The sequence below is a fragment of the Vollenhovia emeryi genome, unplaced genomic scaffold (assembly GCF_000949405.1).
Source record: "Vollenhovia emeryi isolate VEMERY1.0 unplaced genomic scaffold, V.emery_V1.0 DF939226.1, whole genome shotgun sequence".
Lineage (NCBI taxonomy): Eukaryota > Metazoa > Arthropoda > Insecta > Hymenoptera > Formicidae > Vollenhovia > Vollenhovia emeryi.
Genome location: NW_011967140.1, coordinates 557,976 through 572,521, shown reverse-complemented (window position 1 = coordinate 572,521; position 14,546 = coordinate 557,976). Strand labels below are relative to the sequence as shown.

General features: G+C 45.4%; 1 protein-coding gene across 4 annotated transcripts in view; it reads left to right on the top strand.

Moving 5' to 3' along the window:
* Nucleotides 1–689: 689 nt before the first annotated feature.
* The window catches only part of LOC105560627, a 227,897-nt gene continuing 214,040 nt past the window's right edge, over nt 690–14,546 (top strand). For 2 of the 4 annotated variants that reach the window (XR_001008844.1, XR_001008843.1), the window contains exons 1-2: nt 690–1,317; nt 3,757–3,958. Coding sequence is in view for 1 of the 4 variants with exons in the window: in XM_012009883.1 (XP_011865273.1) it covers nt 735–1,317; nt 3,757–3,857 (684 nt within the window). In the remaining 3 variants the exon portion in view is untranslated. Of the gene's footprint in view, nt 1,318–3,756; nt 4,370–14,546 lie in introns of those variants that run through there. The other 2 variants (XR_001008845.1, XM_012009883.1) reach the window with 2 other exon arrangements.

Genomic DNA, 14,546 nt, shown 5'->3' with positions numbered 1-14,546 from the left:
TCGCGCTTCACGTCGCGCGAAAAGTTTAACATGCCTCGGTTCTCCAATCACGACCCGGGCCACCCCGATCAAAATTGACGGCTGCGATGACGGCGACGCGTACAGGCCAGTTGCACGCTCCGAGATGGCCTGCTAACGCAAACGACCCGTCCGACCCATATCCCGCGAGCGACGAGATTTCTTGGTAGCTGCAACTATGGAAAGCGTTTCCGCCATAATTTTGGGCTTGATCCTGATGTTACCGCTGCTCGTACAACTGCAGACGCTTGTCGTACGTGATCAAGATTAATTGATCGTAAATTGCACCTACGAATTGTTTTCGTCTAAGGGCAGTAATGATTTATTGCGCCGCGGGTATGTAGGTTAAATACCGGGGAAACAAATCCCCCCGTGTGTGTAAAAGGACACGATGCATTAAAGGCGGGGAACTAATTGAAAAAAAAAGTGTCACGCACGTTCATTAATCATTTTGACCGTGTCTCCCGGTAATATCGAAGTTAAAATGTAAGAGCGCGCGGCCCTTTGTCCCGCCTCGTCCCGCCGCACGAAAAGTTTTATTTATCGCACATCCCGACGTCAGATTTCGAATTTCGTAGCTGCGGCACCCATGGAAGTTACTCGCGGCGCTACGATGCCGCTCGGCGGAGAGCAGGAGCGACACCCGGCGTGCCGACAGGCTGGTGCAGCACTATCCCAAGCTGCCGAGCCTGTTAAACTCCAATTCCGAATCCAGGATGATGGTGTGCCCGGTGAGGCCCGTCCTCTCGTCACCCGACATGCCGCGCTTCGCGTCCGCCGGCCGCTGGCAGCAGCGGCCCGTTAGAAAAACGATCCCGCTGGCGCAACACTCGTCGTCCTTCGTGGCGACGCGAATCGAGCTGCCGGTGGTGGATATAACGTGCAACTACAATTCTTATCGTTACAAGTCCCTCGAGAAGAGCCTGAGGGAGCGATACGGCGCGAACTACCCCCCGGGCGAGGTGGTGCTGAATTACATCCAATTAAACACGCCGGATTCGGGGACGGGGCGCGAGGATAACGTCGGTGATGATCTTCTCGACTTCTTCGGCGGCGGCAATGCCGGCGCGTACTCGTCGTCGGTGTCGACGAGGCTGGAAACGGAATATCTGAATCTCCTGGATCACTTCGTATCGCGGGAGCGGGGGAGGGCTCTGACCGCGGGCAAGTTTACCGAGACGCTCTCGCTCGCGGATGAAAGAAATGTTGAGCTGTCGTCCCACGCCGGTACATGGAGCTCTCAGTCTACTTTGGGAAGCTCAGTCGCTCAGGAAGGGGAATCCAGGTCGCCCTCGAAAGGTACGAGATACACGTGATCCCAGCGATCGAAGTCAGTCGTCGCGGTCGCAATCAAAAACACTTCTCCGATTTATGCAGCTTTAATTTCTGCCGGCCGCTTATAGACAGCCCCGTTCACGTGTAAAGTATCGAGCTCCGGTTTTCGTAAGGGCTTTCAATGTTTCAAAATGCGGAATGCACCTGTAACAGAATATTTATGATTCGCGCCGAGGCGACCCGGATTCGCGATCGATGAGGAGTCGATGAGGAGTCTGGTGAATGTCTTATCGAAATCAAATTGAGATCATGTGCAAATCAAGTTTATATTTAGAAAATTCATTACGGCATCTGGAAAATATTCTGTAAGTGTCCACGATTTAGTCACTTTTTAATTGACGTATTGCAGTCGTGCAACATCTCCATTTATCGACTCGGCTTGAATATGATCTACTACATATCAACTAAATCATCGATAATTGGTCGACACTGGTAGGATATTTCCTATACACCAAATTGACAGGGTTAGGAAGTAACTCGTCACTTGTAACGAAGTTACAGTTACATTTTTTGGTAACTCTAACTTAACGTCGTTACTTTCCCCCCATCTGTAACTGTAACTTAACTCAGTTGCATTTTTCGATAATTAGTAACTAATTCAATAGTTACATTAATAGTTACTTGTATGTATGTGTGTGTGTCTTTATTGTGTCCCCCTTAGGGTTGACCAGGCGCTTTTTTGAGGAGCGTACCCAAACCTCTTACAACTCCTCTCTTCTGCTTATCTCTACACTTATGTGCTAAACCTGAACCTAAATTACGTCTTATATACTAATTTATTTGAATGCGCGCGTGATTCCCCAGGCAAAAAAGCCATATATGTAATTGGATCTAATTGCATCAAAAATGTCAGATATGATAAAATTTGATCTGATTATATCCAAATTTTGATGCATTCATTTACAAGTATATCAAAGCAGATGTGGTCAGATTTTATCTGACTATCTGACCACATCTGTTTTGATATACTTGTAAATGGATGCAACAAAATTTGGATATAATCAGATCAAATTTTATCATGTCTGACATTTTTGATACAATTAGATACAATTAGATATATGTATGGCTTTTTCCCCCGGATGCTCCCACGCCCATCCTTATTCCGCACGCACACACATACACATACACACACCGCCTGCCTGAGGACTTCCGTTTCCTCTTGCTTCTACATTAACAGTTACTTTATATATGTTTGAAACCTCCGCAGATCGCATCGGGTCTTGCATTTGCGCATAAACGCCTTTATCGACGCTTATTGCAATTCAAATGCAGATTTGATATTTTTGTTTTCATTGCAAGAAAGTAGCTGCAAAGTAACGATTTTACTTTTCAAGTAACGACGTTACTTTTTAAGTAACTGTAACTGTAACTAGATACTTTTATAAAATAACTTTTCCAACCCTGCAAATTGATATGTATACATCTGTAGATGTTAAATGCGCGTCGACAAAATATCGGCAAAGTATTATACGGGTCTTCTTACGAAATCAATAAAGAATCTAGTCGTGATTAAAGCAAACGGTCCGAAGAATCAGGATCGATATCGATTTGACCGTCAACTTGTGAACCTGGGGGATCGGCGCGGCGGCCCGTCTTCTCTTCGCACCTCGACGGACCCGATCTTCACGGGAATCCATCTCGCGATAATAATCAGGCGCGCATATACACCGTGGTCCTCCCGAATATTGTTAACACGCGTCGGCGCTATTCCTCCTGCACCCGCCTTACATTCTCGTCATTACCGCGGCGCGTCACGTCGCCTGAATACTAATAGGCGAATACAGCGCGGCGCGGAGCCGTGCATCTGGCTCGTCATTCGAGGAATCGTCATCGTCCTCGCACTGAATAGGGATCGGTAATGGATAGGAGGGCCGGCCCCGCAGGATAGCTCTCTAGGAATCGCGTCTATTTATTGATCGCCTCCCCGGTGCATTGGAATATTCAATCCGTCTCTCAGGACTGCGATCCTGCGAGTACACGGTGGCGCATCTCTTTCTGTCACCGACAACTTGGGCCATTTCTCTTCCTCCCCCGGCCCCGTCGCCGGGACAGATCTCTCGCCGAGACGACTTTATCCCCTACAATCGTAAGTAGCCTTCGATGTCGCGTTCACCTATTAATGCGATTACTGATTGAGTCCGCCGAAGTTTGTCTTAAATAGCAGCAATTGGTAATGGCCCGGCTTGACAGTTTAAAAATATATCAGTCGGACGCCGAGTGACGCTGAGAGAAGGAACGTCTACCTTCAGTAAAGAACGGGGCAGAAATGTCTACGCAGAATTATTCGCTTGCGAAAATCCGACGGAACAATTTGCAGTTGACAATATTTCGCAGTACGCCCGTAATTTTCCCCCTGCGACTCGGTAGCGTCTAGTTCTCAAGTTTATCGCCCACGTGTTGTAGGTAAGAGGATAATGATCTGTCCAGGTATTGAATACAGCCAGGGTGGCGGCGGCGGCGCAAATAGACGTCTCAGCAGCTTGCAGAGGGTGCTTAGGCGATAGTGCGAAGCGGTTCGATCGCGGGAAAGGCGGTAATCCCATCTGCGAACCCCGGGCCAACCGGCAATCTGTCATGAAGTCGAAGGAGAACACACAGGAAAATGGTAAGTTTAGCGGCGAGGGAGATAAAAATACAGCAGAGTATCGCTCGGTCTGTGCTATTAGCTCTTAGTTTAAGCCGGAAATTCCAGGCCGGAAGCTCCGGGGTGAGAAAGAACGTGGTCCAGTGAGGGGCCAGCCGTACGTGAAACGTAAGAACGAGATCCCGAACACGACTGGGGAGAAAGGGAAGGATACGAGGGATAGAAAAGAGAACTTATAGAAATCTATTCTCGACTGCTGCCTCGAATAAGCGAGGTTTACCTAACGCTCTCAGCGAGAGCGAGCGTTGAAATTCGATTAAAAGAAAAAAAAAAGGAGAATAGTTGACCGAGAGACTTGCGAGGACTTTGATCAGGAACATTTTTTAGGCGTTTTCGACCCAGAAAGACCCTAGTGCGCACTGAGTGCACACTCAGGCCAGTTTGTAGTCAATTTTTATATTTAAGTTTGTTTAATTCTTAAGTACATGTTCAAAGAGTGTTTAGCCAAAAAATGATCCGTATGGATGCTGTACAGATTATTTTACTGGCTACGAAATATTTCAAGAGATATTTAAGACGATTTTTAAATACAAAAATTGACTGTAAACAAGCCTTGGTGTGCACTCAGTGCGCACCAGTGCAAGCAACCGAATTCGCTATTATACTTTGATTCGCTCGAATGTCGACGACATTTGCCATATTTGAACAATTTGAAAATGGAATGAAAAAGTGGCTGTCGTTATAATTTTGGAATATACCGCAATTAAGATCATTTCGTGCTGCTCTCGACGATTATCCGAAATTAATGTGTATTCGGTCCATTGTCTCGCCGGCGAATGATAAGCGTCTATTGTTAACGCAAATGTTGAATAATCGAATGAAACGCGGAGTAAGCAAGCATTCCCGAGTGCTCGGGTGCAACGTCGAACGAAGTCTGATAGGATTTCTGGCAAAAAGGGAAAGGGCTCGAGAAAACATGCAGCAGGCAACAATAGGATTCCGCGACAAGTCGATTTGTCGTAGAGTCAAGTTCGCCGACACGTCATTTGTCGCCGTTACGTTCTTGACGCGCTCTCCCGATCCTCTCTTTCTCGTTTTCCGCCGAGGGATGTCCACGCCGACATCCGAGCGATTCAATCGTTCCGGAAGGGATTTTACCACGACGGAACGCGTTAATAATACGAGGTAATTCGAAGCGCGCGTTGCGCATTCGTATTCAAAATTAAACTTTCCACAAGTTTACTCGAGTGAGATATCTCACATACATACGTTTCATAATACATTGTATGCGTTTATACCCTGCATATAATATTGAAGATTATTGAGGCATCTCTTTGTTGTAAAGCGCAGAGAGGAAAACTATTTATTATTAACCGTCCTTTCTAAGCTTGGACTACCATCGTACGGTTTTATTTTCTCGGCACGGATTTCTTAGTCCACATATACAGGTACATGATTTATGACGATACAGTTATCGCGATATTGAGTGTAAGTAAACGCTAAGTTGCAGCAGAATAGGATGTAAAATGTTACGTCATTCGTTTCCGCCGTCGTGCTCAACTTTTATGACCGCAATCCGTTTGGTAGAAGAAAGAAAATTTTATTGTAATCTCTGTATATGAAAAATTTTATAGATTCAATTCGCAGGGGATAGATCGTTGGAAAATTGAGGAGGGAACTTGGGAAGAAAGAAATAACTTATAATTGAAGATCGTCAAGATTTGTATTAATTTTCACTCTTTACAATACGGTGGGTAAACATTATAATTAGGCAATGATTAGCAAACGTTTTTGTTAGTAAGCTCTGTGTTATTTTGATCTCTTCATACATCATATCGAACGCTTTTTCATTTTCATCGTGTTTGATGCCACGAAAAAAAAGAAAGACCCTCTTATATTTTTTATTGTACTGTATTTACCGAGATTCTCGGCCGATGACATATTGAACAAGTACGACGGGTCAAACGGCGGTGGCGTCGAGTGTGCGGAAAGATCGATGGCTTCTTTAGAATCGAAAGAGAAGTCTATTGCCGGAGAGTGGCGTCAAATTGACTACGTCCTAGTCCTGCCATTTATACGCGTCGCTAACCTTTCAGACATAAAATTGGCCCATAAAATGCGATAAACGCGATAAAAAGTAAGAGACAATGTGTTTCTAGTTTACTTTATTAGATTCGACTACGCTCCGCTTCCACGTTTCACGGGAGTGAAGTCTCTCCTTTTTGCGATAACGTCCCAACGCACGGCGATTGTTCCAATCCAATGAAGCAATTGACGAAATAAAGAAACATTTCAGCGGTGCATTACGGCGAAACGTAGGAATTGCTTCGTTAAAGAGGTAAATGATGGGTCGTTGGCCTTCTCATAGAGTTCGAGGGAAATGTGAACGCGTGACGTTGAGTTGACTGCTTTTAGCCCCGGCATTTATATTCATCGGTAACTTTGATTGTGCGCTGGAATCGAGAATGGTCCCCGAAACGAAGCAAGACGGCGGTAAAACTTTCGCAGGGACACTGAACGGGCAGGGAGAAGAGAAGGAGAGAGAGATAGAGATAGAGGGAGAAAGAGAGAGAGAGAGAGAGAGAAGGGTGGACGGGTAGGTGAAATAGGCAAATCCCATGGCACTCCATCCCGCTCTGGCAGCGAGCCTGCCAGACTCTAGGGAGAGAGTGGGCCCCGTGTTATACCGGAGCTTTTATTTCCGAAGCATCGATCTCCATAAAGTTGCTGCCGCGAAATGAGTTCCTGCGGTCTTCCCGGAGTTACCCTAAAGCGCTTTGCACCTGCAGAGATACCTAAAATGGCGCGCGTGTGTCTGCTCAGTTGCACTTAATTAAAGAATGCAACTCGTCCGGGCACGTGGACGTCTAAATCGCCGTGGCGCATCTCTTGTACACTGCGTATTTATATTAAATATCCGGAATACCCGTATTTATTATTACATTATCATACCGTTATTTGTTAATTGAACTGACAAATTTAAACATATTCTGGATATATTGAGAAGGCACTGTATCAATTTCAATTGAGACTGTTCCAGGAAGTGATCTGATTGAATTTGGTCTTGAGCTAAATTTTATTAAATTAAAGAGTTCTATTCGGGTTAAAAATAATTTCTACACCGCGGGTCATGCTCGAACTGTCATTGTAAAATAAGATTATAATTTTATAACGACAGAAATAACGGAAATTGTCCAATCATCCGTTAAGCATCCATAAAGATGTTAAATCTGAAAAAATCTAAAGATAATCGTTGAATTCGAAAATTTCATTTTTATATTATGTTTTCCGATCACTCCGTTATATTAGTTTTTTATATTAGACATAATTTCCTTGTCACCGATATAAGACGTTCTAATAATTTTTTGTAATCTGTGTCGTAGGACGCTTACAATTTCATTACTTTTCCGATACGCGCTTCGATCATTTTAAATCTTATTAAATTTATATGCTACACGACACAGTTATGGCATAGAGATCATTCGAAAAGAATTCTTTTTCCAAGTATCAAACATTTTTACAAATCACAGGCAACGTCCTTACGGTATCCAACAGATAAGATGGCTCTATATATTCAGATTTGCAACTGGAACCGGTACGCAGTCGAGTAATTCGAGAGAACGCGCCACAGAGTGAACTCCTTTCTCTTCTTCCCTGTAAGTACGCCCTGTTAACACAGTATTTACGAGTCGTTCTTCGTTCCCTCGGGGATAGTCAGCGCTAGTTGGCATCGGATACGTATTTTCCTGCGCGAGGCGGAGTATCTTCCACTTTTCTCTCTGGCTCCCTCGGAGCCTCCCTTTCCTCTCTTTTACGGCACGTGCGCGCCGCTTCCTCGTCAACTTCGGTGTGCTCGCAGTCGGTGGTACTCTTTTAATCTTCCGCACTTCCTTCTCCCTCCGAGAGATTTATCTTTCGTAAATTGCCGAAGCATTGGCAAGTCGAGAGACATCGCGGAAGAGGCTTGCAGGAAGTATCGGAGGCAGAATCGAGAAGAACCGAAGTTACGGTGAGGGGCGACAAGTGCCAATTTAGTCACCGTTAAGGCGTTTGTGACGCTTGATGCACAGGCGAGGGCGGCGCGAGGGAAAAGGGGACGACGACTTCGTCTCAAGTCATCAGGCATACAAAAGAGATATCTTGAACGCGCGACGGTTCCGTTCTATTCGATTTCGTTCTATTATATCTCGCGGCGATACGCCACCACTCTCTCTCTCTCTCTCTCGCCTTCCTCCTGGCCGGGACGCCAGGACGAGTACGCCGCAGGACAACAGTGATACGGGTAGACGGACACTCACAGACGTTCGCAATTGCGGCGACACATGTAAGATAGGTACCTGTGCCTCGCGAACACGGACGCAATCTGCAGTATGGGATCCCACTCGCCACACTGTTATTGCTGTTGCTGCTTGCTGAAACGAAGGAGAATCCTGGACGGTACTGGAGAACTGACGCAACGGGAAACGGTCTCGCGTTATCCCTCAGATTCAGACTTCGGGGCTTTAGCTGTGCACGCGCGGCAATCCGTGGCTGTTCCCGACGTACGGTCGAGTACGGTGCGATTAAACGTCGAAATTGAGAAAAAGTTCGGAGCGCCAAACGAAAATATCGAGTACGCGGGTGCATACTTGAAAGAAAAACGGAAGCTCGACGCAGGGAGATGTCGGTACATTCGTGCTCGACTCTCTATCATTGAATTCTTAACGAAACGAAATTAACTGCGATCAAGAAACGCAATGAAATTTTACATGGCTCGCGGAATTGCTTCTCACTTTAGCGAACATTTAAACCCACGCAGAACAAAGTATCTAATAAATATCCAATGGATATCTACACACTGAGAAATATTTTTAATTGGTTTATCCGATGAAAATCTTTCTCAGTGTACGAATACACTGAGGAAAATGTCCGATTAAATATAATTGGATAATCCAATCGCGCAAGAACAAACGGATATATCCGATTAAATTGGATATCCGATGAAAAATATGATCAGTTTTTCGATCAGATGTCATCGGTAATTGCATTTTCATCGGATGTATGCATAATTTAATCGGAAAAATTAACCATTGGGATCACTATTTAATTGGTTTATCCGATGGAAATTTTTCTCAGTGTACAGCACATCTAACGGATACTTTTTAGATATTCGTGGATATCCTTAATATCTGCCGTGGACATCCATTAGATATCTAATAGGTATTTATGTTCCGCGTGGGATTGCGACTGCATGCACGTAAGATTATCAAGATATAATAGTAAAAATTGCAGTTGAACGCGTTGTTCGATCGTTGAAATCCCTAGGAGATACGTTTACGTATCCGAGAAGGTATCTTTGACAAAAAGAAGGAGATTGAATTAAAGTCGACTTGAAAAGGGAGACTTCATAGGAATGAATGCATTATGCAGCGCGGGCACGCCGTGACGTCCCCGCGGAGTAACTACATTAATCCTTTACGCGAATGACTCTCGAGCTTAGAATACGTTTGTATACATACGCGTTCTCGATTCCTTCGAGACATTTGTATCGCTCGTGCTGAGATTCACCTGGAAATGTCGCGACGCGTATTCCGAATAAATGCGGGCACGCATTTCGCCCCGCGCGAGCTGCACGAGCGCGGAAACGAGATGTGCGTGATCGTTAAATGGACCAGGCGAAATAATCTGTCGAACGCAACGATTTATCCGTTACGAGAAGTGGCGGGATTAATCCGCTTCAGTCAAGCCGGCAAAATAAATCAACGTCAGGCAACTATTGCGTAACGTTGACGCGGATTAGTTACGCGTATTAACATGGATAAATTGCGGAAATGATTACTCGCGTACACTGTCCGGCGAGCTGCCGGTAAAGATATTCCCGTTGAGAAGTGAAATAGAATATATTTTGATTGATCGACGGAAGTGTGGCGCAGAGAAATGCACGCTGCTTAGTGAACAAATGAACGAAATGAACGAATAGATCCGAGTTCAAATCCACGGACACACCTGGTTTTTTTTCGGAAATCTCCCGAAGGGAAGTGGCAACCATCGAGAGTACCTTGCCACACATACCCCTTTACGGGTGTAGCCCTCCAGATGCGAGATTTCCTTCGACAAGATTAGCAGCCTACCGAAGATGAAGTAAAACCAAATGCTCAGAAAAGTACCAGAACGAGAACTGGATAAAACAGGCTTTAAACCTAATGCGTAAGGAAGAAGAAGAAGAAAAAGACGAAAGTCCATTCTCGGGAGAGAGAAGGGGCCCGAAATTTCAAGCAGCGGTGCTTAACTAGCCGTCAGCCTTATACCTTTGTTAATCAAAACGCGACGCGGAAAGCTTGACGGTTGGCTCGAGTGTCTCGAGCAAGATCGGGGGATAATAGCGCCGATGGGGCGGGAGGGTACGGGGCTGATCTTCCTCACTCTCTCCCTTTATCTCAGAGGGCAACTTATCGAGTCGGGGAAGCCGTTTAACGGTTCGTTACGAGAGAGCTCTTTCGCACTTTATCTGGTTTCAGACTCTCCGACGTGAGCCGCGGCGAAGCGGGGTTTCGGGGGGATTCGTCGAGACGTGGGAATCATTCAGAAGACAGAGAAAGAGAGAGAGAGAGAGAAAGTCGTGGAACGGAATATCTACGAGGCCGGATTCAAACTTGTTGTCATTTTAAGCCTACGTGCGATGCGAGAGCCATACACTGAGAAAAATATCCGATTAAATACAATTGGATAATCCAATCACGCGATAACAAACGGATATATCCGATTAAATTGCATATCCGATGAAAAATGTGATCGGTTTTTCAATCAAATTTCACCGGTAGCTGCATTTCAGCGGAAAAATGTCATCGGATGTGTCCATAATTTAATCGGAACGCGTAACCATTGGAAACGCTATTTAATTGGTTTATCCGATGACAATTTTTCTCAGTGTACAAGTAGATCCGTCTCCTTCCGTCAAATTGGAAAATAAACTTGATGCGCGTTAAAAAAAGTCACGGCGCTCTTCTCGAAATGAGCGCGAAAGCCCTCTTAACTCTAAGCCGCGGTTTATTCAATATAAATGTGGTCCCGAACTTATTCATCGATCCCGCGGGACTTTTCACCGAAAAAGTTAAAGGACTCAAATCCAATTGACGTCACACGGAAATTAAAGCACATTTACATCCGTGAATTGTGTCGTGAATTGCGCAGTTGCGCGTTCTATGCACTCGCGACCTTCGCCGCGTCGCGATGAATCGGATAAGCCGCGTCTCGAGGAGCCATTAAAGCTACGTTAATTGGGGCGTGAAAAGAAATCGAGATCGTCAATTTCTTATGCACACAGAACGTCATTGAGATCCGTAGGGCGGACGGTGTCGCGTGACATCCGCGAAATGCACTTTCGAGTGTATTACACGTCGCCGTGGTCTGTTTGTGCGCGGCCGGGGAAAATTTCGCGGTCCTATTACCCTTTTCGTGGCGCACTAATTAGTACTGCGGCAAGGGTGGCGTGGACTTCGTTAGGGAGAGTTAGTATCCATCTACATTCGTGCATTCGTGTTCGGGGCGCATTATATCGCGCCGGCATTTGTAAAACACGGCTGAGCGTACATTACGGCGTGCGGTGGATCCGTCCCCGTCTTGTCCCCATCGATTTCGAGCCGGTAATTGCTCCTCATCTTTCTTTTTCCGCGCCGCGTCTCGGTGCCGGTACACCCCATTGACACGGCGCTGCTCGCAATTAGAAATATGGTAAAAAGATTGCGCTGACATCGCGCACGGGCGGGCAGTTCGGTCACGAGAGCGCACAATTGGCGAAAGTCTGTTACGCGTAACGATTTTACGTGGCTAGAAAAGTCGAAAGGATAGTGCGGCGAGCGAGTCGTGCCAGTCGCGCCCGGAGTCTGTGTATCGGATGGATAAAGAATTCGGTGGGAAGAAAGCAGCAAGCGTTGACGGAGGCAGACGAGGGTTTTCTCATGGAAAAACACGTCCTCACCTATTTCCCGAGTAGAGGAAGTTTCTTTGTGCCCTCAAATTAAGTTAGACCACGTGGAAGACAGACGTATTCTCAAACTTTTTCTTTCCCGTTCGCCTTTTTCATCCGCTCATCTTATCTTCGTCCTCGAGTCTCTCTATCCTGTCTCGACACAGGTGCCGCTACATAAAGGAGGAAGACGCGACTCGATTGCGCTTTATAAAGACATATTCAATTTTACCCAACGAAATCGTTCAAGTCGACAACTAATAACGAAGGATTAATAAGAGTAACGCTTGTGCGGGCGGGAAATCAATTTTCGCCACGATTTAGTCTAAGCAATTTCGAGCGCTTTATTCACTTAATCAAACACTTTTCTTTACTTGGGTTACTTCAGACACCTTGGACAGAGAATTGCACCCTCTCTTTCAGCGAGGAGGAGAAACATTTCTATCCCAAGTGGCTGACGGAAAGGAGCACTCGAGATTTCATCGATTCGAAATAAAGCGGCCGCGCGTCGAGAGCGATTTAAATACGACTCATCTTGCGAATATCGAAATTTCGCGCTGCGTGACGAGGGGCGTCGTAAAGGGTGTATTATGTAAACCACCGCCGCGTTAAATCAGAACTCAGAGGCGAGACCGCTATAACAGATTCCCGCCGCGATTCCGGGACTTGGTCGACAAGTCAATGGAAAAGTCGGCGAGCAACATCATTGTCAAAAGCAGTAATAGCGACGGAAGCGGCAATGACCCGTGCAAAACGCGGTGGGAACGGCCGGGACTTTTGCGCGGCAATCAGGGTAAAGCGCAAACTATTCAAGTTGCGGGCTTTCACCGCCGACTTGCAAGCACCAATCTCTTTCTCTCCTTCTCTCTTCCGCCCTCGCTCTCTCGTCCATCCGCTCTCCTCCTTTTTCCTTCCGCCCTTTCTCTCCCCGGGCCTCCGACACTTTCTCTCTTCGAGCATTCGCCCTCTCTATCGTTTCTGTTTCTTTTCAGGCCTTCCGCACTGTATACAAAGTGGAAGCACTAAATTGGAAACCGCGGCTTTGTCGGCGCTATTGCGGCTTCTTCTTTCCGCCGGTTTCGCCTTGTTTGTTGCCTCTCGTTGCTTTTTTTCCTAACCCTTCGCCTTCACCTCTGCCCTTTTTGTTCCCGTTGGAGGACCGTTACTCTCGCACCGGAGTCGCTCGCCTTGACGCCGCGAGGACAAGTCGCCGTTACAGTTGACACTGGGTCCAGATTTATTGAACGTGCTGTTTCTGAAGGAACCGTACTTCCACCGGCCGCAATTGAATTTACAATCGAGAAAGATCTCCCTTAAACTCCACCCTTTGACGAGACATCATTTCTCTCTTTGTCTTTCTCTCTCTCTCGGGACGTGTGTGAAGTTGTCCCGGAAAACAGACACAGCAAGTATCTGAAGTGATCGGATCGTTTCTTCAACGCCGTTGTCCGACTAGACTGTTAGCAGGAAATTAATATTACGCAAGAATAGCCGTTATCCGCGATAATAATGCGGTTAAAATATCCAGAGTTTATAGGTAAACTTTGCCGGTGCATTATGCGCAAAGTCCCTCGAGTACTCTGGTCTTACCGCAACATTCTGCTGAAACCTGTAAATGACCCTACTAAAATGTCCATGAGTGGATGTTCGAGAAGTTTATGCGCGACTGAGCGAATCGCGCGCGTACGCATAATGGGTTGTACGAAAGTTTTACGAAGTATTTTCGTGCGTCGCAGCCAGATTTCTGTAACAATCCCGTGTGGAAATTTAAGCTTGCATATACATAGATGCGAGCCAGTTTTCCTAGACGCGATCTAGCGTCTATCCAGTAAGCCTAGCAAGCTCCTGCCTATATGTGTAAACTTGTGAAATCCAGTGCCTAGATAGGTATACTATCCAGTGCCTAGATAGGTATACTATCCAGGCACTGGCTAACATTTTTCATTATTTCCTGGCCGCCGCTGGCTAGGCGGCTGGCCTGTTCCTTAATTATTCTAAATTCTAGTGCCTATGAATTCATAATTAGAACACATTATCAATAGATTTTATAAGATATATACAATAATATATTATAACACTAAGACTGTACAGAAAACCAACCAGCTCACAGAGACAAGATATTACATGTATAAATATATTTCATGTATAAATATATTTTATTAAAAATATAACCGTTTACCTTACACAACAAAATACACAATAAAGAAAGACTATAAAGTTAAACGTGACTTTTTAAATAAATTTATTTACGAAGATTATTACGAAGATGTTGTCGGGATCGTTTTGCCATTATATCTTTGATCTCCGCTTCTATTGCACGATGTTTTCTTACACTTCTTGCAATTAGTTTTCTTCTTTTTGCTTCTTCCATAACTATATAATTAACTTAAAACTCACTGTAATATAACTCACGCGTAATATAATCGAAGAATTCACAGACTCTGCAGTGCAGCGAAAACTCAAACCCAAAAGGTTTGGTTAAAATTATATATCTGTTAAAAACATATGTAAATTCGTAAGAAAATTGAACTTCGCGCAGCCGCAGATACGTATCGAGAAAACCTGGACAGCCACTAGCTAGCCAGAAGGTAACCAGAACATAAAGAAGCAAAACTGTCTAGCTTCTGTTTAGGAAAACTATACTAGGAAAACTGGATAGGCGCT